Source organism: Chenopodium album, chromosome 4, assembly GCF_948465745.1.
Source record: "Chenopodium album chromosome 4, dcCheAlbu1.1, whole genome shotgun sequence".
In the NCBI taxonomy this organism is placed as follows: Eukaryota; Viridiplantae; Streptophyta; class Magnoliopsida; order Caryophyllales; family Amaranthaceae; genus Chenopodium; species Chenopodium album.
The window spans coordinates 2,524,815-2,551,899 of NC_137837.1; the positions used below are offsets into that span (position 1 = coordinate 2,524,815).

At 32.0% G+C, this 27,085-nt stretch overlaps 2 protein-coding genes across 4 annotated transcripts; both read left to right on the top strand.

Moving 5' to 3' along the window:
• Positions 1-648: 648 nt before the first annotated feature.
• LOC145628516 (heat stress transcription factor B-4-like) lies at positions 649-9,739 on the top strand. Of its 3 annotated transcripts, none has more exons than XM_081680833.1 (4): positions 649-853; positions 3,740-3,903; positions 7,005-7,306; positions 8,988-9,739. In XM_081680833.1, the coding sequence occupies exons 3-4, from the start codon at positions 7,085-7,087 to the stop codon at positions 9,558-9,560; spliced, it is 795 nt and encodes a 264-aa protein (XP_081536959.1). In that variant the 5' UTR covers positions 649-853; positions 3,740-3,903; positions 7,005-7,084; the 3' UTR covers positions 9,561-9,739. The 3 variants fall into 3 exon arrangements, with proteins under 3 accessions (XP_081536959.1, XP_081536958.1, XP_081536957.1); XM_081680832.1 differs by having other exon boundaries at positions 650-853; positions 7,002-7,306; XM_081680831.1 differs by lacking the exons at positions 649-853; positions 3,740-3,903 and having other exon boundaries at positions 6,409-7,306.
• A 12,602-nt stretch (positions 9,740-22,341) lies between these two features.
• On the top strand, positions 22,342-26,790 carry LOC145628517 (F-box protein At2g32560-like). The gene is made up of 5 exons (XM_081680834.1): positions 22,342-23,278; positions 23,397-23,476; positions 23,742-23,920; positions 24,955-25,029; positions 26,216-26,790. Exons 1-5 carry the CDS (start codon positions 22,598-22,600, stop codon positions 26,401-26,403), a joined length of 1,203 nt encoding a protein of 400 aa, XP_081536960.1. The 5' UTR covers positions 22,342-22,597; the 3' UTR covers positions 26,404-26,790.
• The last annotated feature ends 295 nt before the right edge of the window (positions 26,791-27,085 follow it).

The following is a 27,085-nucleotide window of genomic DNA, read 5'->3' on the forward strand; positions in this document are numbered from 1 at the left end:
TTTGAATATTGAATTGCTTATCATTTTTAGGCTTGTTTGGACTTTAGCAGTTAGTAAATACAGAATAGAATAGATAGCTGATAGATTATTGGCAGGTAGAATTAGCAAATACTCCATATAGCAGATTGATCCGCAAATTTCTGTAGTAGAGCGTGTGCAAATTAGTACTTTGTAGTTTCAAATTATTAGCTATTTATTTGAATATTAGGAGCTATACACAAGGAGATTAGTATATTTTACTTTGATCAGTGATTAAGGAACAATTAAATTATGATGGCTTATTGGGTAATTTAATCTTCTCTTATAATTGACTTATAAGGAGATTAGTAATATTAACTATCTGCTCCTTTTCCCGCATCTGATTATCATCAAACACCCTTATAGAAGAAGTCATATGGACCAAAGGTGAGGGTTTGTAGAATTGGTTTTATGTTTACTTTAGCTTTGGTGTGGTATCTATTGTTAAGGCTGCCTAAATCGTTGCAAAGGGGATTTTCTGGCTCACCTAGTGCAAACATGGACTTGTAGTCCCACCACTCAGTTTCTGTCAAGTCTCAGTCGTATTTTTCTTAAACAATACTGTAATTTTTACTTTGTATTTCCCAACTTTTCTTCAATTATTAGGTGCATTTTGAAAGTGAATACTTTTGTGTGAATAACATTGCTGACATGGGATTATCTTAGAATCAGATTTGTATTCCAATTTCGCTAATCTAATCTAGCATTTTTTGATTAGGGCAGTTCGGATAGCTATCTGGGTCATCATTCTGGTGGGTTTGAAACAAGTGATGGCTGTGATGATGGTTTGGATCAGTTGAACACAGACAAGGCTGTCAAGATATATGAGACATGGGTATGTTAATTTTTGCTTCCTGTTATAGTAATTAACAAATTTAACCCTGATATAATAACCAGTATAGTTAATGTTGTTAGTTTTCACTGTCACTCTGATGTGTTTGATTTCCTCCTTGATAATCACATCTATTGAACTATATGTAGTGCTATATACTAGTTTAGTCGATTGATGTGGCTAGTGTACTATTCAAGATGAATTAGAAACTCACCAAACCTGTCGTTTTATGTGATAATGTGCTGAATTTTGTTTTGCCCATGGCCTTTTCTAGTGGGTTGATCCATGGAGTAACAAACAACCATGTCATGACACCCCTTCTCTTATGTCTATATCTTGTCTTCACCCAACATTTTAAATTTAGTATACCATGACACCCCTTAGCTATTTCCATGTCTATATCTTGTCTTCACTTCACAACGTTCAACCTAGTCAGATTATATTCCTCTTTATATATAAAAGAAGTTACCACAGGTACAATAATTTACCCCAAGTTTAGACATTGTAACTTCATGGGAAGTTGAATACCGTAAAGTTGTTGGGTTGACAAAAACTCTAGCTAAAACAAGTGAAACTTCAATTCTCACATGAATTTAACTTCAATTCCATCCGTTAATCATGCTGTTTTCTACATTTCTTAAGATATGAATCCCATTTTTTTTTTTTTTTTTTCTGGAAATGTAACCTCCTACATTATCCGATTATTCTATATAATAAGATTCTATTCTTATCCAAAAATAATAAAAAAGAGGAGAGTAACTCAGAGACATTCTTACCGTAGTAGCTAAAAGATGGGAATTAACACTACACCCTATTAAAAACATACCATCATCCCTAGATGCTTTCCAAAGTGAATGAAATTGCTTGCACGTGCTAGCCTGTATTAGTAGTTAGTATAATAAACATGCATACAAAAACAAAAACTGAAGGCTGCCACTGCTTATATCCACAGATCTCTAGAAGAAGTGGGGAAAAAGGAGGGGTTGAAGAAGAAGAAAATCATATGAAAATTTCTCTTTCTATCTCTTTTCCGGAGTACACAACAATCCATGAATTTTTCTAATGCCTTGTTAGGAGCTACTGACTGACCCATATGCTTTGTCTTTCCTACGAGTGAAAAAGAAGAAATGTTCTTCTCTAAAGCATATTTTGTTTTTGTCTTTGAAACTCGCATCCACCACAAGAGTATCTTTTTTTATCTTCTTCCTTTGAAAACTATATAATATACGAGTAATTTATAAAGGTGTATAAGTGTAAAGAAAATTATATGAATATAATATGTCATATAGTCTGTTTCTTTCTTCTGACCTTCTCTTTGATATTCTCAACTCAAGCATCTCTATGCTCACTTTCAGAAGCGGGGAAAAGACTAAAGATATCTTTGAATATACTAACAGCTAAATTTAGTGGGCCTCACAAATCCACACTTGTTAGAAAGATTGTTTTTTACTATTAGTATAATTTTAGTCTTTCGTCCCATTATTCTAGATTTGAAGAGTATGATATGGACATTGATTATGATATGTACTATTTTAAAAGTTAGGCTTAACCAGATCCTTAGCATGTGAGATTTCATAATTATTCTGGCATGAACGTTTGTTAATTTGTATACATGGAGCCTTCACTGTTAAACCTTATTTATTAAACTAGGGCACCCTTTAAGAGCTAATAGGTTGATCTCGGGAATTGGCAAAGTTTTGTTGTTCTTAAACCACTTATAAGCCTCTAAAGTACCATTTGATCCTTTTGAAATATCACTACAACCATCCAAAACACCACCACAATTATGTATCGCCACTAGTCTCAGATTTAGCTTCCTATAAAGCTAACGTACCTCTGAAAATAAGGGTTTGAGTTTTTTATTTTTATTGATCCCTAAATCAACTAGGAGCTGTTGGGCTTACTGTTATGCAAGAAAGTTGCTGTTAGAGATATTTAATTTGCACTCTTATTGATAGTCTTGACTACTAACTTATAAAAGGACAAAGGAAAATTGTATAATGGGTTGAATCTCTGATCAAAATCTTTCCCTTCAGGAACTTAAATAATTTTGTCTTGTATTTCTGTGTTTTATTGTCTGATTACATCTTTTTTCTGTTCTTAGACCACAATATTGGGTTAAATTAAACACTTTTGATGTTTGCTGTAATTTGTCCTTTTGACTCTTTTTGATCGTACTCCTTATGTTTAAATAGTCTTGTACATCTATCCATTTTGATTCTTAGGAATGGTAAAAAAATGAAAAAATACCAGCATATGCACCATATTAATCACCTATGTGCATTTTCCACCGTGTTTGGCATCTAAGTCTAGCTTGCTCGCCAGCATATATGTTAGTGACTCAATTTGTGGCTGGCTTAAAGCATATTGTTGAATCGTTATTGTGTTGTAGAAGCACTTTTTATGTTACTCTATGATGACAACCTTTCAAAGTATGGGATTTGTATCTGAAACAAATACTTCCATGGATTTTAAAACACCCTAGTTACCGAGTACATAGTGCGTATTCATATGGCTGCCAGCCAGCCACTAAATTGCTTAGGCTACATTTCTTTCACCTTATCTAAACGTATAATCGTTGCATATTGAACTTGGGTAGCCCTATTTGTAAATTTTGGCCTTAGTTTGACTTATTGTCCAACACAATTACACAAACACAAAGTTCGTCTCAAAAAGTATCTTGCTTTATGATTGTTGGTTCATATGCAGATATATTCCCTCCCCCTGAGTATTCTCACCCTTTTATTCTGCATATTGAATTGGTAATTAATTTGAACAACTAGTCTTACAAGAATAAGGAGATTTCTAATTATAGGTATGCTTCTTTTGTTCCACTGACTTAAATAACATAAGATTTATATTGACTTATAGTTCGTGTAATGCATACAGGTTTAAGATAGTAGTGACAGTGACCAGCAATAATTGTGGAGAAAATGCTATGAACGTAAAGCAACAAACAGAAAAGGAAACCCAAACCCAAAAAAAAAAAAAAAGAAAAGAAAAAGGTCTGCACTGAGGTCCACGTCCGTGTCCAAATCCATGCACATATTGAGGTAACTCTTTCTCTCTTCTGACCCCACACTCTGGTAAATGAGTGTGTGTATGTTTGTCTGTGGTATATGGAAGTAGTGCAGTTTATCACATGGAGAGAGATTGGTCATGTGATGTAATGCATAATTTAACCCTGTATTCTCTGAGCCTACAATGAATCAGTCAAATCCAGAATAGAATCTTCCTTATTTTTCTAGCTCACTCTTAACATTACATACAAGATGTGAAGTTTTTTTAGACAAGATGAAAGAAAACAAAATCATTCTCAACGGGAAAAATTAGGATTTGAGGATACATAATATCTAGGATGTTCTTTACTTGTGTTGAATTTTTTTGAGCTAATAAATAATCTAGTGATATGATCATTCGGAGAATTGAAGAAAGTGACAAAAGCGATTGTTTTGATATATACTTGTACATGTTATAATAAGGTGGTAGATAGAACCTAGTAATAAGTTTATGGGGAAGGAAGGAAGGATGGTGTGGTCAAGTGACGACATTGACATTATTAGTTGTGCTAGATATGGCCTTGTTGGGAGATTGAGTCTAGGATAAGGTGACCAAGGAACATTGACAGCTAGTGATGGGCTTTTGATTCAGACAAGTTAATGTGTATGTATGCTCGTAGTATATGCTATGAATGTTAAAAATGACTTAGTTAACTACTTGTGGAACAATATACCTTGTGTAAGTTATAGTTAACTTCGATTTTTTTATTCATTAAGATCTTACATTGTTATCTCTATTGAGGGATGATACATCCATCTTAGAGAATGGCCTGGAAGATATGATCCAATTCCGGTGACATTGTTACTAACATAGATGGTTGGATGGTGCATTTTAAGGTACTTGAATGATTTTGCCTTTCTCTGAGATGAAGTTTTCACAAGTTAATCCCCATCTACCAGTGCTTTATTGAACTATCATGTTGTAATTCCACTAACTTGAAGTGTGGTTTAGCTTCTTTAGCTTACTTTTGAGTATGTGCATAGAACAATATGTTAAAATTTAACCCTTATGAAGATAGTAAACTTTATTTATTTATTTATTTATTTTAAATATTAGGAAACAATAGAAAACTAATCGCATGTGATGTAATCAGTTGTTTCTGTATCTTCTTTGGTTTTTTGGGAGTTTGTTTATTGATTAACAAGAATAGGGGGTAAAGGAAATTGGTAAGTATAGCCTACCATTTCCATCAAATGATGATGTTAATAACTAGGTAATTCATCATGCTGTATTTTTTTTCTTCCCTACTTTTTCTGAATTCATTATTATTTCTGTATCAAATTCATAAAAAGCTGATAAATAGTACAAATCACTAAATTACTTGTAGTCTTGATCAATTACAACACAACATATTGAATACTTGATTTCTTATGTCGTGACTAATTTTCTTTTCATGTACCAATCGATTATATATTTATAACATACTACGGACTTATGGAGTACTAAATACTCGTATCAACTTTTATTTGAATGGGGATTATAATTAAGGATGCTTTGTTGGTTTTTGAAGTAATTTTCATATTCAAAATAGTAATATGGACCCTACTTAGGAGAATCTAGATGAGTTCATTTGTTACAGTAGAACTGTTTAACCCCCCACATAGGGAAGCAGCTGTTAGGACATAGTCCCACGCCCCACTAGAGTTGTGGCCGAAAGAGAGAAGATGAAAAGTGATTTTTTAAGGCAAAGGGTTGAGAGAAGGAACACGTTCCAACCCTTTCTCTTTCTCTTTCTCTTTGTAGAGTCACGGGTGTACCTTGAACTACGAAAAAACAAATGAATTAATAATAAGATTGGGATATCTACTTACTGTATACTAAACTCATATCATATGGTAGGAGATAGGAATGTTCCTTATTATAACTTTTTTTCATATAAAAATGAATTTTGAGCTACTATATGTTATAATAGTTTAATAGAACTTGGAATAATATTGTCCCTTTCTCTCTCATCCATTGTCCTTTGCTTCTATTTTGAATATAGGATGACCCAAAGAATATTGCAGAATGTACCTTGTTTTCTTAATTATAATGCTAGTTTGTTATTCCTAGTGTATATATGTAGGTAGATTCCAATGATTCATTTTACCTCCAATGTTATGTGAAAAATGTGTTGGAGTTTTTTTCTTTAGTGGAAGAAGAAAGGAGAATAGAAAGATACAAACTTTGAAAAGGGTGATGGTAAAAGTATAAAAGGGTGAATTATAAAGTAAGATACAGGCCCCTATTACTCTAGTAAATTAGTATCTTTAAAAATATAAAATGTGTTTTCCTTTATTATTACCGCGAGGTAAAATTTGTGTACTCACCATTTAAGATTAGGGGATAATGCTTTTATATGTAAATTAATAACTACAGTATTAGTTACGGACCTACAGGAGGATTAGAAATTTGTGAGCATGTCTTTATGTGCTTAAATTTAATTAAGTTTATGGTTGGTAAGGATTGAGCCCAAATCTCATTTAAGCCAGTGTAACACGAATAAGTTGAGTTGAGGTCCCCATTCCTTTAGTTTTCAAAGGGAAGTGTAATTTCTATACTATTTTTGCTTAACAGTAAAACAAATTCTCCTATATATTTACAGCTTCCAAGGGGGACAATCAATAGCTTAATAACTTTGATTGGATCTCATAATAGCCAAATTAAAAATACCCTAGACTTTTCTGACATGGTCATATGCTTCTTAAAGTTAGAAAGCCAGTGAGAGAAAAATAGAGAAGGGAAAGGAGAGTAAGAGAGAGAAAGAGAGAGAGAGAAAGAGAGAGAGAGAATCACTGCTTTTATTTTAGTGATTTTGTCATATGTTTCTGCTTCTTAAAGTTAGAAAATTATGATGAGAGAGAGAGAATAGGAGTATGTAAATAGCACTAGCTAGGCAGCAGTAATAGTAGTGAGTGCAATAGCTGAGCAACAAGTAGAGCAGCTGGAGAGCATATCATATCATATCATATAATCCCCTCTTTCATTCTCATTTCCATCATACTATATATTATATCATCATCATCATCTTTATATCATAGTACATGCCCTAAGTTCTTATCATCTTACATTATTTCAAAGAATTTATTACTGACTACAATGGCATTTTTAGTAGAAAGGAGTGATCCTCTTCTTCACCATCATCATCATCACAGCATACATCAACATCATCTTAATCAAGAACAACACCAGGAAATGGTGTTCTCAGTGTCAGAGTCTCAGAAATCAGTTCCTGCTCCTTTCTTAACTAAGACTTACCAACTTGTTGATGATCCTCGTACCGACCACATTGTATCTTGGGGTGAAGATGAGATCACTTTCGTTGTTTGGCGCCCTCCTGAGTTTGCTAGAGATCTCCTTCCTAACTACTTCAAGCACAACAACTTCTCCAGCTTTGTCAGACAGCTTAACACCTATGTATGTTAACTACTATGCTCAACATTCATTTCTTAACACAAATATTTGCATGCATTGATGCTGATACTAGGTTACTCGAATTCGAGTTCGTTGATGATGTGTTAGAGACGGGCACATGTCGTAGTGTCCGACTTGGCTATATTTTGAAAAATATCAATGTTTTTGGTCCAAATTTAAGTGTCGAGTAATGTTCATATCCATGTTAGAGTTGACATGGGTATTTGAGATGAAATGAAGATACTGAATAATATAGCATGAATGTATGCACAACATGAGTTCAAGCCTATGTTATGAGATTATTGATTTAATCACTTTTGATTCATTTGTTAAAAAGCATTCCTAAGTCATGCAGTGTTTCAAGAGAAACCAAAAATGCTGTGAATAACCATGTTTCTTGAACTTTGATGGAATCTTTGAAACATATATCAAAGCATTTGAAAGGTTTAGATTCAGTTACTTTTAGGGATTTTGTCTGTATATCTGTGTCTAATTTGGAGTCTCCATTTGTCTTGTTGTATCCTAAATAATGTATTAGGATAATCCAATGTGATAGAAAGAGTCTGAGTAATAAGACTAATAACCGAGAAAAAGATCAATAAAACTAGTTTAAATGTGGTGGAATCTGAATTAGATTATTTCATCCTCAAATCTTTAACTTAAATAAGTTTTGCATTTTTTTTTTATACTTTTATTTAAAGCCTTAAGAAAAGTTTATTTTAAATTGGTGATCTGATCATAGTTTGAATAACCTTAAATTTAAAAATGTTGCATTATTTTTGTTAGATTTATGAACCCAAGTTGTACATACTTAGCTTGGTTTATTTTTCATTTTTATTTCCCAAGGGAATAATTGTTTGATGATTTTGTTTGAAACGATGTAGACTTTTGGTTCTCTAGGTATTTGGTAAGAAATGTCTGTTATATACATATAGATTTGTGCTACTAATGACTAATGAGTTTTTTAGTGTTAATATATTCATTTTTATTTGAAATACCATGTGAACTGTTAGTGAGATCTCAAGATTCTCTTGCTTCTTTGTCTTGATTACTGTCCCTTATGCATCTGTATCTTATCCTACTAAATATTATTCTACGTACAACTTTCTGTTATTAGTATATGCACATTTCTATTCTTTATGTTTCTCTTGACTCTTTAATATATCCATGTTCCACTTTAAAACACCAAAATGTGGTGGGAGGTTGCTATATGGGAGCACCTTTCCGGCGGGTTTGTTACCTACACAACTAGTCAGCTACATTCGTCGCTCGTATCTCTGAGATGTAGCGGGATTGTATACATACGTACAAAGTATTCCGTATTAAATAGTTACGACAAAAAAGAAATGTGTAGTACAATAATTCATTAGAATAAAGCCATCAAATCTAACTATAACCATTGGATCTACAGTACATGTATTTCTTGTCTGCAAGTCCCAAGTGACACAATTATGCACTGCTTCCATTTAGATTCCGTTGTCACATTTGTAAATTGTCATCATGATATAATTATTTTTGGACAAAAGGGATATTGAAAAAGTACTATTTGAGAAACAATTTGCATTCATGTATTTTCTTCATAATTACTGAATTGCATAACTATTATTGAGATCTGATTACTGCTAATATAGTAATATCCCATTAGATTGAGTAATATTAACACCCTTTTTCTTGTTTTTTTTAGGGTTTCAAGAAGGTAGTTGCAGATAGGTGGGAGTTTGCAAATGAGTACTTCAAGAAAGGGGAGAAACACCTATTATGTGAAATTCATAGAAGGAAAACTCCACAACACCACCACCAAATTCACTACCAAGACCAAGTATTACTTCCACCACAGTATCTTCCTTCACCACCCGAGGAACATGGATCTTGGATTAACATTGATCAGTCTTCTCCGTTACCTTCTCCGAAGCCAAGTGGCGGGCCTAACAACGATATCTTAACGGCGTTAACGGAAGACAATCAAAGGCTAAGGAAGAGGAACTTCATGCTCTTATCTGAGCTCAACCACATGAAAACCCTTTACAATGACATTATCTATTTCATTCAAAACCATGTTAAACCAGCTGTGCCTAACAATGGAAATGACCAAAATCGCCCTCCTAATTATAATGCAATGGCAGCAGCACCTCCTAAGCTCATAGAATTGGATGATCAAGATAATCAAGGCGACGCGAGCAAGAGAGAGACCATCAAGCTGTTTGGAGTCCCTCTTCAGAGCAAGAAAAGAATGCACCTAGCAGAAGGAAACCTTTGATATGATGATCAAGATGACGAATATTAATTAGTACTAGTATTATGTTAAGCACTGTTATTAGCTAGATGGCTAGGTTTTAACTAGTAGAGTTTTCATTTTTACTTTGTAAGATCATCAGATGTGAAGTTTTGATTAATTACATAAAGAAAGTGCTTAATTAATTAAGTTCATCATCATCATTTTCACAGATTATTTTGCATGAAATTTAATTTGGAGTATGTATTATCTGATAAAGTATGCCATTAGTGGCATGCATATGTCTGAAAACTTAGGAACTAATTCACTAATTATGTTTGTTGGAGAATAATTATATTTTTGTAACAGGAATGAAGCTCCTTTTTTTTAATGTTCTATGACTTTAATCATCAATGACTTTGGTGTATAAATGTAAGTAAGTATATCTTGTTGTTGGTCCAAAAATATTCTATTGCATCTTCTTTCTTTCAATTGGGATTTACAAAATTTGTGCATGGCAATAATTACAAGGTATGTTAAAATTGATACTATTGTATATGCCATGATTCCCTCCTCAAAAGCAGGGGCCACTTATAAAGATCTTTAATGGCCCAGTATCTGGAAAAGTTTTCAAGGGTGAAAGCTGATTTTATAATTTTATTTTTTAATTTCTAAAAAAAAAAAAAAAATGTTAGGGTCAAAATGTGTTAAGAAAGCTTTAGTTGATTTTATTCCTGCTTTATAAATAAATCCAAAAGAAAGCTCATTGAATTTTATCCATATATCATGGCAATAAAGTTGCTTTGGCAAAAACTTTAAAAAAAGGGATGCTTTTATCTTCTTTTTGCAATTCTTTTGCTCTTGATTTGAAGTTTCTTTGTTGGCTGACTATCAAATTAAAAGTGCATTATGAGTTGCAAATAAACGTACCAATATCTGGTTGTGAATCATTTGCTTTTTCTTAAAATTCTATCTGAAACTCCATGCAACCCCTTTGCTTTTATCAGTCTCTATGATTTCATGACTCTCTACGATATATTCACTTCCTGGCCCCGTATCTCTACTTCCTGCTGTTATATTATTCGGCACACGCTACACTTCGGTTGTTTGGAATCGTACAATATTATTTGCAAACACAACCTTCGTGTAGAATAGTGTAATTCTCATTCGTGACACAAAGGTCACGAGTTCAAATCTCATTCGCCTCTCTTTCAAACTGGAATTAATTTGTACCAGATATGGGTGGGCCTGTGTTGCATCCACATTTCAAGCCCAAAGGACCTTTCATGTGAGAGGGAGTGATAAAGTTTAAAACATATTCATGGGCCTCAACCATCAATTTAAACTTTTGGTTGAGTTGGTCCTCTAACACTCCGCACTTACGTACTAAATGATGAGGTTAGTTAGCACCTTAGAGGGTGTTGAAAACGCTAAGTATGGGATTCGGCCAAGGCACGAAGCCTATGTGTTGGGGTATTGGATGGTGCATCCTAGTCAATGAGTTAAGGCACGACGACCATGTTATAGGCCGGCGTAAAAATACATCATCCTTAAAAAAAACACTTATTTTTGACAAAGTAAAGACTATGCAAGGCTAAAATAAGTTTAAAAGGCCAGTTGCATGCAAAGCAAGACAAGCAAAGGCATTTTAATTAAGACATGATGATTAAGAATGCATCAAAGACATGAATGAAATGGTTTAGGGCACCAAGTAGAACTCCTAGGGCCATTTGGAAACCCCACAAAGCACCTTAATGCATAATAATCTTATCGAGTAAAAAAAAATCTTAAAGCCAAAATTGAAGACGTACTATACAATTTCGAATGTTTGAGGACTCAGGTAGGAAACCTAGGGAATTGTAGGGGATACATACTTGGGTCAAATAATGGTGCTTTGAATGAACCACATACAACCTTAATCAGACACATAAAGACTCATGGTGGTCTATAACCAATTAAAGGTCGTGGTATATATTAAGCGGTCATATTGATGACGGTGTAAAAGCAAAGTGGACAATTCCAACAACTCAAAATAGCAACCTGGGATGTTATGGGGTACACAAAAAACACCTCAACCTCTTTTTATTTTTTATTATTATTATTTTTTTTTTTATTTCAGATCAGAAAAAATCCAAATTTGTCTGAAACACCTCAACCTCTTTTCATATTGGATCAGGAAAAATTCATGCTTCTGGAACAATTTCAGAGGTTTCACATACGACATGGTATCACAAAATTATAAGAAGCATGTACTAATTATTGTAAATTTGTAATCGCAATCACAATTAATCAAATGCAATCTTGAAGCCATTAATTAGCACAAATAATCTTGTAGTCATGATTGTTCTTTTTAATTTTGGATGGGTGATTAATAGGAAAAGTGAAGAACCATGAGAGAAAATATTTCCACCTTTCTATTATTGTTTTTAGTGCAAGAAGGGAGAGGGGTGTTCATTGTTATAATGTACATTACCACCTTAATTTTATTTTTTTAGAACTTGTTTTCAACAATTTATCAAAATTAACATACTTTTTCACACTATTGTGAAAAAAATGCTTTTGTAAAGCCAATCAATAAACTAAAGCAGACCAAAGAAATATATATTTTTTTTCTAAAAAAAAATCTCGAGATTGAATGATTTTGTTCATCCACGTAAAATAAGGTTGGCCATACCATAGTTATCATTTTATCATGACTCGCTACGTATTGTTGTTACAAATGATAATAACTGTTACCAATCATGGGGATATAGATAGTTTCCTCATGAAATTACTCTCTAGCTAACATAACATGTAAAAGAACATGATGGCAACAATTGTGCAATAAGGATGAGTTTATGATGTATGTCCTTTTCGATGGAAGCAACTCAAGTACCAAAATCGTGGATATCAAAATTAGCTTCAAACAAGTTATAATTGTTACCTAAATTCTTCCACTAGATTTCAATATCTATGCTTCAAGATGTTTTAATCATTGATTTTTTTATTTTTTTTTGCACTTTTTGGGAAGCAAATGGAAGGGAATCATTTCATCTCATATGCCCTTTAATATTCTTATCATGTGAAATCAGATTCATGTTTCTCTTTTTCTTTCCCTCTTTTTTTCTCTCTTTTATTTATTTTTTTCTTTTTTAAAATTTTGGAAAAATTGTTTGAAGGAAAGGTAAAAAAGGGATTGGATGCATGAAAGATGATGGGATAAAAAGTCATTTAGAATTACAAAAAAAAAAAAAAAAAAAAAAAAAAAAAAAAAAAAAAAATAGAAAAGAGCAAATACTACCTTTAGGATTATTTTTGTCATTGGTATGTCGCCTTTCTTTCTTTATTTTTCCCCTTTGACCTTTGTACTCGTTGAGATTCATTAGTGTTTTATTTGTTTGTGCATTTTGAGAAAAAATAGACATGTAACATGTAAAGTACTTGTACAAAATTAAACATTAAGATATGAAAGTTTTATTTTGGAGCACTATCTTAAGATGATCTAAATTTAAAATTAAAGAGAAATGCAAGTATGTTGTTATACAATATTGGAAAAAAATTGTGTTTATTCAAGGGACTATTTTAAATGATCTAAATTTCAAATTAAAGAGAAAAGTGAGTAATTTATGTATGTAGGAGAACAATTTGCTTTTTTTTTTTTTTTTTTTTTTTTTTTTGGTTTGTTTTCAATAAGAAAGTCATCTACTTGCAATGTGAGCATACTGCATAATAAGTCAAATGCAATCCTAAATACAAAATTCTCTAATATCTTGATAGAGAGTATAATATGAAATTCTTTAAGATAATATAAATGATCCTATTGAATCAATACATCTAGTCCAACCTAGCAAGTTAATACTTGAGAAGTTAAGAGTAGAGGTGAGTAAGAAAATCCCTTTATTTTCAAAGTAATGTAGTTGCTGGGGTTCAAACTTAATTATTATTATATGAAGTTTATAGTATTTGAAGTTTAAACTCAAATACTAATACGTATATTAATACCAAGCAGACTTAGTGTAGTTAATTGAAAAGAATGAAAACTATCTTTTAATCTCGATGTTACAAAGGTCGAATCTTCCCAACTACGTGATTAGGGGTGAGAATCCCTTATCCTTCCCCTCCCTTCCTCCTTCCACTTCTAAGTACCTGGCCTACACGGGATTGGTTTATATTTCAATTCTTATATCCTACTTGTATTTCCTCTATGGATAATGGCCCAATGGGGGTAACGGGCCTATCTCTGTGTTGTTCGTGCCAACAAATGGATAAGTAGCCTCTTATATAAAAATCCTACTTGTAATTACTACAGCAAAAAGGATTTTGAGCCTAAAAAAGGAGAAAACTTTAATTTCAAATAAGCAGTCCAATAAAAGCCCATGTACTTTGCACCTATTCTTCAGCAAATATTGGCCCTTTAGAGCCTAATTCTTCAGCAAATATACCTAAGAGTCCGGAGAGACGAATTGGGCCATAAGTTTGATATTCAAACACTTTTTAAAAAAAAAAAATATTGATTTCTTTACTTCTTATCAATTTTATATTGATTAATTTAAAGAGTTTCAGAAAATAATTAAGTATGGATTGTCTCGCATGGATCGTGGTTGACAATGAGAGCATTGAACTATCAAATTAGTAGATTATATGTGTACGTGGACAAACTCTTCTTCAATTTAAAATTGTGCATGTGTGTGATTGTGTAAGGTTATTAATACATAGTATGAAAAAAAAAATAAAAAAATAACATGATATCAGAGTTAAATCGGTTGATGAACAATAAGTCTCATTAGTAGTCTATGGAGGCATTGCATTGAAGATTGCAAGTGGAAAACAATTTGAAACAAGAAGGTTTGTTAGTATTGATTGACCTTGATTGAAAGTTAAGTCTAATCTAGATAGTTTTAGCATAGGTGAACTCGCAAGCGAAGAAAAGAGACATATTCATAGATAGATTTTGAGAGTTTTTAGGTTTTGATATTATAAGTTTATTAATAGCAAAAATGAACTATATATATAAAACTACAATAACGGAGTAGTTTATAATTTCAATTCTCTACCAACAAGATAATCTTTATTAACATTTTATGAGATTAATGTCACCTTTAAAATAATAGATTAGTTGAATTTTTTTGTTATAAACACTTAGCATTGTAGGAGAAAGGACGTGACAAACACACTCTAAAAGTATGTTTGCCATTGGAAGAATTTAATTTAGTAGGAGCATATTATAGGTATATATATTTATAGGCCCAAATACAAAAAATGGTCCCAAGTCTCTTAGTATTTTGTCTATTTGACAAATTACCAACAAAGAACTATTCAAAGGACAAAATGGTGGGGCCTTGGACTTGAGAGATAGAGGGCAATTTGATTGTTGTGATAGCAAGGGATGCTCTTACTTTAGGGGGCAAGTTATTAATGGATGTAATGCGTTCCATAAACTTGGTAATCAATAATTTAAATGGAAATAAGAATATGCTTTGTTGATTTATTTCATTCCATTAAATCCCTTTAAAAACCTAATTAGTTTAATTTGTACGAAGTATAGAGACTTACGCCCTCCATTTCGGGATAATTGGCAAACACTTCTTTGAGCATATAGTTTTAAAAAAGGATGATGATTAAGAGTCTGTTCTGATTTACTGAACTTAGCTAAACTAAATAAAACTAAACTGAATTGTTTATGAGAGAAGGAAATTAGAAATTGAACTGAAATTAAGCTGAAGAAAATAGATCCTTAAGTAATCTAGAACCATGGTTGGTAAGGTGATAATGTGTCAATTATTTTTTGATTAAAATTTAAACTTATTTGGTCTAAAACAAGTGAGCATGTCCTATGTAAAGCTCTACAATAATAAGGTTTATAAATAAGTTAAGCAAAAGATAAGCTCATTTAAATGAAACTTTAGCATGTACTTTTAACAACCTATACAGTTTACCTTAATAATATCCACTTTTTCATGAAAAGTAAGGTGAAATAATTTTAATGTAAGAGTCATTGAGCATACTCCGTAAGATAGGTTTAGGAAAAATAAATTAAAAAAAAGATGAGTTTAAGAAAAATAAAGATTATCAAATCAGATCAAGCTCAATTTTGCTACCAAACAAATTATATCATAGAATCGGTTCTCACCACCCGTCCTTGTGGCTCTCTAAACACCAAAAACAAAATAATAACTCTAATAAGTTTAGATAAATTTAATTTAGTCAAGATACTATAGCCGCCTGATTAAGATCCATACATATCACAAGTCATCAACTTTATGCACAAATCTTATAATTATTTATCTTTAAAATTGACTTAGAGTGTATAAGTTTCGATCCTTAATCATGAAATAATTCATCCCACCAAAAAAAGCAGCCTTTTTAATTTGAAATGAGCTAATTAAATGAAAACAATACCAAGATAAGATTAATTTGGGGCTCACATTGAAATTCTGGAAACATGCGACACGTTAGTTTGGCACTTAAATGTGCAGATGTCCATTGACCAAAAGAGATTAGGTTTTCTATTTAATAACTAATTAAGTAATTAATTAATTGACATGTACTAAGATTACATATTTTAGCACCTCCCCCACTAACATAAATGAAGAACATAGAAATTTCTGATAATATTTGTCTCATACTTTGACATTTGCTAAGTTTAGTAATGATCTTTAATTTAATATAGATTGTGGAAAGTAAGGAATATAAAATTGTACCTTTTGTCACATCTTTCACCATTGCCGACCATAATGTAGCAAAACTAATTTTTAGCCTGTGTAATGTAAAAGATATATTACGTGTATACGTGTTAATTAAATTTACATAACGGTTTTGGCACAAAAAGAATATATTAAAGAGTGATCCTTGATTATTCCGTTAAAAATTAAATTTAAAATTATTACTATAACAATATACGAATTATGTAGTAGTACTATACTTCCTATGTCTTTATGTATGTATATAGAGATATTGGCATATACATACCTTCAAGTTTTTTTTTTTTTTTTTTTTTTTTTTTTTTTTTTTTTTTGGGGGGGGGGGGGTAATACAAGTATATCGTTCAAGAAAGAAAATATTAAGTTGACTTGAGCATGGTATTGCTCAACTAACCCGGGACCTAACATATATCGTGTTTTATTTATTTTTAATTAATTTGATAAATCATGTTAAATGTTGATGTGGTTGAAAAATCAAGATTTGGCAAAGATAGATGTATATATTCTTAACTTTAATTTGTGTGTGTTTGAGGATATCGTTTGCTTTAGGCCTTTTAAGTTTGCTTGTATAAAACTAAAAAGTAAAAACCATGCATTCCTCAAAAGTTACTACCATTTTAGTAGAATAAAAAAAATAAAAAAATCCCTTAACTTATACTTTTAAATATTACTCCATACTCCGTATTTTTTATGTCTCATTCAAACAAATACATTGAAATATTTCAAAACATTAAATATTACATACGAAGTATTAAATTATATGTGAAAATAAGTATGCATATTATGTTTGAGATTTTTTCAATTTTATATAGTATAATGTTTTAAATTATTTTTTTTATTTTTGAATTAGCTAGGTACATAATGCATGTGAATCAAGGTTTGAGCAATTATTATTTTGGGACAAATATTTTACATTATTTATTTTTGTCTAATGTAAGACTTGATCAATTCGATTGATCAAATGAGATTTGAATATCTTGTATGAAGTATGACAAAATGAAGATCTTCAATTCTAAGAAAACAAATAAAAACACAACATTTGTTTAGGTTATGACAACAAGCTTAATTAATAATCATATATAAGGAAACCAAACTAACAATAAACTAATGAATTAATAAGGGTGGTCCATTAGTTCATGATATAAAAATGTCAAGTTTTTCCTACTACTCATTAATAACTTAATAAGTGCCCACAAATCACACTATATATTGACATATTTCAAGTAGGGACCTTGAATTTGGCTTTGCTAAGTGATTTCGTATCAATTTTTTTTGGTGATAGACCTATCACACCTACAAACTTGTACTCCATGATAATGTATGTGAAGTGTGAACTCAATAATTGAGATTTTGATTTAACGATCATCGGATTGCATCAGATTGAGATTATGTGTTGATATCATTATTCTAATTTTATATTACTTCATCGTCACTTATGTTTTTAATGTCAATCATCATTTCAAAATCATTTATTGTTCATAATTTTATTATTATTTTTATTCATGTAACATGCGTGATTTTCTTACTATTAAGAAATTGATCTTGTTTGATATGTTGAAAAAAAATATGACTTAATAAATTTACAAAGTATAAATTGATCAAGTACAATTGGAATATATGAAATTGATGAAAACAATTGTTTAAAATATGACAAAAACAAAGAAGAATATAGGGAATTAGGGAGTGATTATTGTGATCTTGAGCTCACTCACTTGACTAGCTACCCCCACTTTGATATTCATTTAGGGAATACTTTAACTCATGCCAAATTTAAATTGTGGAGAAACTTCGTTGATCTATAATAAAGTTAGACACCGGCCAATTAAAACATAATTATTCTTTATTAGTTAGATTTCTAAAAATAATGAAGTAGGGATTCTTATACAAAATATATTATTAGTTGAATAATAGTCACATTATTTGGATCCTCAATGACATGTATACCCTCAAAGTTGGGTTTGGCACAACTATTAAAGTTCGTCATTCAATAAGAATTTAAAAGTGAAAATTCTTATATGCATTCGAGTTAGGTGTACACTCTAAGTTCATCTTATACGGTTATACTTATACCGAGTCCATAAGAGAAGATATCTAAAAATTAAGTGTGAATTGTCATTATCCCTTAATTAACTCTTTCATCTTCAATATAGAAATGGCATTGTTCTTTTGTCTTTGTTTATAAGTAGTGTAGGACCAATATGGCCGCCTTTATTAATTTCATTTTAGTTGGCCAATTAATGTGATCAATATCAATTCAAAGAAATAAGTCTTTGACTATTTGTTTTGGTTTATTAGGAACATAATTGGTTACACCCTCCGTCCCAAAAAGAACGACTCATTTGGTCAAAATTTTGTCCCAAAAAGAATGACCCATTTGCATTAAAACACCACCAATTTGCAACAATATTTGTGCAAAATTAGCTTCCCCATATAAATTTTTTATTTTCCATGTTATTTTATTACTTTCATTCTCTATTTTTTTACAAACCCCATGTAAATTTATCTTTCCAATATACTTTTACTTCTTTTTACTTAACTTCCTTAATACCCGCGTAATCAACCCAAATGGGTCGTTCTTTTTGGGACGGCGGGAGTAATATTTACCATTGTTGTAATAGTTTGGTCGATTTGTAGAGTTGACAATTCTCATGAGGCAAATTAAAAAAAAAAAAAAAATGTGTAAATGCAATAGTTTATCCTTTTATAAATGTTCAGTTCTAATTGAAATAATTATACATTCTTATAAAAATGAAATTAATACTCTCGATAATTTTAAAAGAATATAACATTGTTTGATTTGTCTCAACTCTCAATGTATGTATAGTTTTTACATTTTTAACTCTTGATGATTTTTAGTAACTCGTTTTGAAGAAATTTATGCTTAAATACTACACTTAAGATTATGCAAAATGTAAAACAATGCAACACTATTTTTAAAAGTATGAAGAGAGTATATTTTATTCCTGTTCGTCGTGTGTGTGGCTGAATGCACAAAGTAACCCCTATAATATTGACCGACTTGTCACCCTGATCAAATAACCTCAATAACACCGACCAAGTAACCCTTTAACATTGACTAAGTAACCCCTATACACTAACGAACTAATCCCTATATATAATAACTAGTCACATATAAGAATTTATGATTTTGTTTTATTAATTCTTATTCGTGTACATTTGAATAAAATCATAAGAGAGCATGAATTATCATAAAAAATATTGTTAAATAAAAGAAAAAACTAGAGATATTTTAAATAAAATTATCCAAAAACAATGCCATGTACCCTTAAATTAAAATTATAGAACCACATGCCATCAAGTATGAACTGCCGCCCATATTCCAACCCAATGCCAGCCATTGGCCAAATAGATTTTGTAATTTTACAATTCAAATAACCTTCCTTCATTGGTGGATCCTCTTTTAATTTTATTCTTTTTAATACCAAGATAAATAAAACCATATAATGTTATTAAATTATATTATTATTATAATTTGTTTTTTTTTAAAAAAAATAAGATAACTTTTTTTTATTTATTATTATTATTATTACTACTACTTTCATTAAATATTATGTGCAACTTTAGAATATTTTATACCTCACAAATTATACCCCAAAGTTGCACATAACAATTTGCCGGAGATAGTATTATTGTTTCATACAGATAATTTCCTAATTTCACATCCAATTGGTTGTCTAAAATGTGAGGCTGAGAAACCCCACACACTCACAAAGGTTTAAGCATCATTCAAGCCAAAGACAACCAATATATTTCCATAACTCATGATTGTCTTTAAAAGCCCAAATAAAAATTTACAAGTCTAATTAAGATGGTCCACCCCTTGGCCAATTATGTAAAAGTAATACACACTTCATATGTGTGGGATGTGGTCCTTTTGCTTATCGTAATTGAAAGATTCCACTTCGTTGTGTAATTAGTGTACGAGCAAGAATGACTTTAATCAGATTTCATTTCAAATCTCACGATTTTATTTTATTTTGATTTATTCTTATCTACAACCTAGACACTTAAAGATGATCCATGGGTTGTTGCCATAAGGTTATAATGTAAACTCGCAACCTAATTGTTTGATAATTGACTTGATTACTTGGATCCTATTCAGTTGGATGACTTGTATTGTGGAACACTCAAACAAATGGTTTCAAACTTTGGATCAATTGTAAATTTTCTATAATGATGTTTTTGCAATTATATTCCAATTGACTTGCTTTCATTGGTGGTAAAGAAAATTAGGGAGAATCATATTCAATTCCAAGCTTTTTTTATCCTCAAATTTACATAATTATGTGTCTAACTTTGAAGGACTGATATGTTAGGTCACTAATGTGGATTTTATAACTAATCAAAAATATGATTATAGTGATGGTGTTGCATGATTTCTTTTTAAAGTCTTCTTTAAATATCACAATTTTAAATATTTAATTCCCTTTAGTCCGTTTGTGAACAAATCTTGATGATCAATGATCATTGTCAATATCGAATAACTTATAATTGTATGATTTAAAATAAAAAGTACTTTTTTTTCTTGAGTATCACCCTCAAAACTTTAACCAACTAAATTAGTTGATCATTTAAACTATATACGGAATACTATTTTTTTTCTTATGCAAACACTTCATACTATTTAAAGTCATTGTTAAATCTTGTACGTCTTTTCAGCTCTTTAATAAGAGGCTGATTTTTGATAAAAGAGTACAAATTTATAACAAACTCACCTCATTGTACACCCCTTTTTATTATGTAAGGACTCAATATATACTCTATCGACATAACAACAATACCTTAACAAATTTCATTCGCCGTAATAAAATAAAGTCGAATTAGTGAATTAAAGGTGATTTAAATACATCGTTAATTCCTTACTACTACTATTTAGGAAGAAGTGAATGTTAGCTAACTAATTTAACTGCTGATTAATTTGTAAAATACAAATTCATAAAACAAAAATACATCAGCAAGAAGATGGGAGCAACAACCACTCTCACAAGTAGAGCAACTACCAATACCAACTTTCAGTTGTTTCATCGGCATCTGCTAACGGTCAAATACAGCGTTTTCGCGGTTTTTTCTCCCACTAGTAATTCGAGGAGAGAGAAAGACTGTGTTTTTGTTTCTTTCGAGGTAAAGAATCACCGCCCACCATTCCCCATCAATGTATTTCTTATTTCTAATTGTTTGCCCACCAACTGTTTGTTGAATTACCCCAATGAATAATAACAAAATTACAAAGAAATATAAAGATGGGGTTATGCTTGTAATACTATAATAATGGAGTTTTTTGGGTGAAGAAGAAGATTTTGCTGAAATTATGGTGAAAAAGGGATCCACTTTTGCCCTTTAACTTCACCTGCATTACCAGCAATCTTCATTAAATTTCTCTTCTTTTTTCACTCTTTAACCTTAGCCCTAAAAAATTTCAATTTTTTGTCAATTTTTTTGCATTTTTTAATTGTTTACAGAAGTTGGGTGCACCTAATTTTGCTGCATAAGTAAGAGTTTCAACTACACAGATCTGGGTTTTGTTTTGCTACATTTGTTGGATTTTGTTCTTAAGAAAGATCTGTTTCTTGTTACATTGAAATTCTTATTTAATTTTTTTTTTGAAGATAAGGGTTTCTGTATCTGGACATATATGTCTTCCTAGGTGTCAGATTATAAAAGTAGAAAAAACTCCATTTTGATTTTGGGTTGAATTGAAAAAACTATTTTTATCATTGTTGATCATCTTCCTCATCTATTTTGATTATCTGATGAGCTTTTTAGGTAAAGGTGATAGCTTTAGTACTTTAGTAGTAAACCTTATTATTATTATTAAGGTAAGAAGAAGCTCAAGTAAGCAACACCTTTTGGGTGTCAACTAGGTGAATGAATGTCCACCTTATTCTGTCCTTTTTAGACTAAAGTAGAGAGCGCGTGTAATAGAGGATACCACGGTATACTTGTACTCGTAATTGTATTATTGTACGAGTACACGATATATTTGAGAGTTAGACACTTGTATTAAAGTAAGCCGTATCATTATTCGCATAGAGAGGAGTGTTTAAACAAACCACCTATTTTGATTGGATTAGATTGTTGAGAGGGTGGTCCATTTTTTGGGTTTTGGTGGGCTCTATCAAACCAATAAAAACCCATGTGAGGTTTGAAGATCCTCTTCCCATTCACCCCATTTGTTTATTTTTTTGTAAGAAAAAGTTAGGGGGGTGTTGAGGAAGAAAGAGTAAGACCTTTCATCAATTTCTATAATTTAATTCTTGGCTTATAATTGCTTTTGCCTCAATTGGGTTCCTTGCTCTGGGTGTGTCCTTATCTTTAATACCTTGAATTAGATTATTATCCATCATTACTATTATTATTAGTAGTAAATACAAATCATTCTAAATGCTTTTCTTGTTGGTGACTGGCATCTCCTTCTTCTTCTTCTTTCTAAACTCCTTATCTTTAAAACCACTTCCACCTTGGGCTAGTGATGTGAGGTTTTTACCACTCTGCTTCTGGAAAGAGTTGTCTTTCTCTCCCATTTGCAAAGCTCTTAAAAAAGGAATCTTTGGTATTTTTTGGGATCTTCCATTTCCCTCTATTATTATGGCAATAAAACAGGGTACTTTTAGCTCTAAATTTGAGAATGTTCATGAAAATGAGCAATTATCAGTCTTGGATTTGCCTGAACTAGCATTGGATTGTATTCTTGAGAAGCTTTCACCCGCCGGCTTGTGTAGTATGGCTGCTGTTTGTAGCTCATTGAGGGAGAGATGCATCAGTGACCACCTTTGGGATAGACACATGAAGCATAAATGGGGAAGGGTTTTAGGTCCTGCAGCTTACCGCGAATGGCAATGGTTTATTGCCTCTAGACGAAATACAAGTGTTTCTGCTGGGAAAAAATCACAAGGTTTTATGAAATATATTTGGTATGTATGGCCTTTGACATGGTTTGCATCAAAATTTGATAAGTTTAATAATAAGGATTCTGCTTCTCCTCTGGTTGATACTGTTATGTCCTGGTTTTTGGCTATTGAAAGTGGCAAATTCTGGTTCCCTGCTCAAGTTTACAACCGTGAGGTATATTGATCACAATCATTCATCCTAAATATGTGCTTGACGTTTCTTTTATGATCAATTTGTCATTTTTCCTCTTTTAGAAACTGAAGAAAGTTCTGTTTTACTATTGTTTTGCCAGAATGGTCATGTTGGTTTTATGTTATCCTGCTATGATGCTGAGCTTAGCTATGATCCCCAAACCGACACGTTCCAGGCAAGGTAAGGAATTCAATCCAAGCTTCGAATTCTTCCATATAAAAACTACATTTGATAAATGGAAGGCGTTAAAAGCTTTCAGGTATATATGTACATGGAAAATTTGGAGAACCATTTGATTAATGGAATTATGCATTTACATGGGAAATTTGAAGAACATCATATATATATTAATGGAGTCATACATGTACATGGAAAATTTAAAGAACGCCATAGACATGTTTTATGGTCAAATTATGTATGTTTAAAAGGACTTATATGCTTGCAGATATCCGCCCCATGGAAGAAGGGCAGTGGCGATAGAGAGTGGTATTCAATGGGAAAGGCTAAGGGCAGCACCAGTGGATACTCCACCACATGATCTTCATGCATCTGATTGCTTAAATGATCTCCACCCTGGAGATCACATAGAGATCCAGTGGAGACGGAATAAAGAATTCCCTTACGGTACGTTCCACAATCTAATTAATTGGGTGTCATTATGGTAGTCGTGTGATTATTTGTTTAATTTTGTGCAGCTGGATACTAGATAGAGGTTGGTTTGACTTAATTTTTTTAGATCTTTCTCTTAATTGGTTGTAATTAGGTTTGCTAGTCTAACAATAAAAGTTTAGCAACTTGTTTATGGTAGCTGGCCTTCTGAGACTTTCCTTGACGTGAAAAGGTAGTGCTCGTAGTAGAGAGGAAGTTTTCGTGAAAAGTTACACAACAATACCCCTTCAGACAAACATGAAGATGTAGTCGAGCTTCGATTTATATTAGTTTTTCTGTGAAATTCTGAGAGAATAGGATTGTTTAAGTTTAATGTACGGAAATATACAGTTTAACTTAACAAAATTAGAGATTGGCCTATTATTTTGCGACAATCTTAATAATAAAGGTGGCTTATTATTCAGAAACAGGTTGAGTATAAATAATTTTCTTAGTGGAGTCAATGTGTAATGACCTTCCAAATTATCCAAACGGTGTAAGAGTTGTTTTGCTTCTTTGGATGGTCAAGAGGGGTGTTATCATTAGTGTTGCACTAATGTGTATTTTTATGTGGCTGAAATACTGGAACTATGAATTTCTATTGGTGGTCGATACTGTCAACAGGGGCAGATGCTAAAGCCGCTTTTAATTTACTACATTGAACAATGTTTGTGTATAATTCCATATTCGCATGAGGCCATGAGATCCTCTGGTCCTTTCTTACTGGATACTGAAAACAGAACATATTTTAGGCCTAATTGCTTATTTTAAAATCGTACTTAGGACTAAATTGCTGATGCACTTTTAGTTAATGAATACTTTCTCCGTCCCATATAATTAAGCTTAATTTTGGATCTTTTGCAGTGTTCTGGCTGATACTTCAATCATTCTTCTTATTGTATTTTATTCATACTTTAACAAATCATTGGTTGAAGATAACTTAGAAGTTTAACATCGAAACAATCCAATAATTTTTAAGTTAACAAAAGTGTTCGGCATATTTATCGCAGGATGGTGGTATGGTGTCGTTGGCCACTTGGAGTCATGTGATGGGAATGAGAATTATTGCCGATGTCATAGCAGTGGTGAGTAAATTAATGCCTGTAATCACTGAATCTTTACTTTAAGCATACTGCAAGTAACGTGAACTAGAATTTCTGCATGGGATTTCATCCCTTGTGCTATTCTCCAATTTAAAAAGTATGGGGTTTAAGTTACTAATTAGCATTTCATTTTTTCCCACTGCATATACTATGTGGAATACTATTTTTTTTTAACAAAAAATGCTATATCATATTGAGATTCGTTTTTAAGAAATTGAGTTAGAATATCGCAATCATCACCTTGACTTTTTACATTTGAACATCTCCCCCATATCAATATAAAAGGGGCATCTTTTCAAGTATTAATATGAGAACAAAAATTTCTACTATATCAATGTATGGTAATGTAGCCTGATGCGGAGTATATTGGTATAGCTATAAATTGAAATGTGGCCTATTCACAAGACACAGAGGGAGTGATATAATCTTCTGGTTGGAGGGTGTGGTTTGATGCTGTTTTTAGGTAATTAGGTTAATGGTGTTAAATGCCATAAGTTTCTCCTTGAAACTTATTTTTGTAATGGTCATCAAGCATATGGGTCATCTTCTTTCTGAGTCATTGGTCCCCAGGACATATCGTTGTCTATGTGTCTTAGTTTTCTCCGGCAATGGCCTGACCTCTTGTTTCAAGAGAATATTTATTGCCAGGCATACTGAAAGCAACTAATGTCCTCTTCCTTGAGGTTCTGTTTGGTTGCATCGGATCCCCACTTGGGTGGATATCTCATGTTTTTCGCCTTTTGACAACAATGGTTGCATAATGATTTCTTATCAAGTTGCAATCTGACCCATTATTTGTCCTTTTGTTTTATCTTCTTTTATGTTGTTTCACATCTTTCCACCATCATTTTTTCTGGTTGGAGAGTGTTGGACCATTTAATCACCTCAAAAACCTATACCTCTAGGCCCTTAGAGGCATAATTTATTTGGATAAAGTTTAAAAGTCCAAATTAGTCTAATCTTGGTAAGTTTGTGCTTTCCTTCCATGCTTAATTTGGAGTCCGTAAATACATGAATATGCGTCTTGACAACTAGAAACTCTAATGAATAGACTAGTCCTGAGGTTCAGTCTTTGGTTTCAGCATATTCTAACAGATGTTGGTTTTGTGAGGTTTGCGTCCACTATGTTTGATTTAGTCTTTTGACACACTTCTTTGGTTGAAAGCAGACACTGTTGTGCTCGAGTTTAATCAATATACACCTGGATCACGGTGGAGAAGGACAATTGTTAACAGGAAGGATCACAGAGAAGAAGGAAATGAAGGAGATGGATTTTATGGAGGTATAAGAAAGCTTCACACGAACAATGAAATTGCTACCTGGAAGAGTTTGTGGCCTAGGGAAATTTTGGAGTAGTGAACATATTCGGGAAAATTTGTTTCCCTCTAGGCGTCAGATCAAAACAACGAACCGAAGCAGCTCACAAGTATGCTAACCACATCAGTAGTTGCTATGAAATTTATTTTTTGTGCTTTGTGAAAGCTGTGATGAGAACATGCAGAAACAGGCTAGTATCTACTGTGATGAATATCATCTTTTTAGCCTCCAATTTTATTCCCACCAAAATTTTTCATGGATGAATTATAAGGGGTAGTGAATGGCTACTCTTGTGAAATTCATTCCATGCCACATTGCATCTGTATGGGTGCGAATTTGATGTACTATAAATAGCAACATACCATAAATCTTTTGTAGTAATAAGAACTTTTTACAGTGATGAATGAATAACAGTTAGTTTTATCATACTGAGCTTTTTTTTTTTTTTTTAGTGGTGAAAAGATAGAGAACAAACACACTATCTGCTAGGAAGTGGGCTCTACGGACATTGCTTCTACCCACCTTAATACATATTACAAAGGCTCTTTTTTACTGGCCTAGCTGATGATGTCCTTAACTATAATTTTTAGCTCGTCCTCTACTTTGGAAAGTTGCTATAAAGCCTTGATAGCAACAATGGAGTTAGATTTTATCACAACATTAGGGTAATCCCTTGGAACCTCCTTGATGACACATATAATTGTGTTGAGCTCATGAGAAA

Excerpts from the sequence above, each read along its gene's own strand:
- LOC145628516 (XM_081680831.1), top strand. The coding sequence starts at position 6,989 with ATGGCATTTTTAGTAGAAAGGAGTGATCCTCTTCTTCACCATCATCAT. Across the intron at positions 7,307-8,987 it reads TCAGACAGCTTAACACCTAT|GGTTTCAAGAAGGTAGTTGC; the intron begins GTATGTTAACTA and ends TGTTTTTTTTAG.
- LOC145628517 (XM_081680834.1), top strand. The coding sequence starts at position 22,598 with ATGCTTTTCTTGTTGGTGACTGGCATCTCCTTCTTCTTCTTCTTTCTA. Across the intron at positions 23,477-23,741 it reads ACCGACACGTTCCAGGCAAG|ATATCCGCCCCATGGAAGAA; the intron begins GTAAGGAATTCA and ends ATATGCTTGCAG. Across the intron at positions 25,030-26,215 it reads TTGCCGATGTCATAGCAGTG|ACACTGTTGTGCTCGAGTTT; the intron begins GTGAGTAAATTA and ends GGTTGAAAGCAG.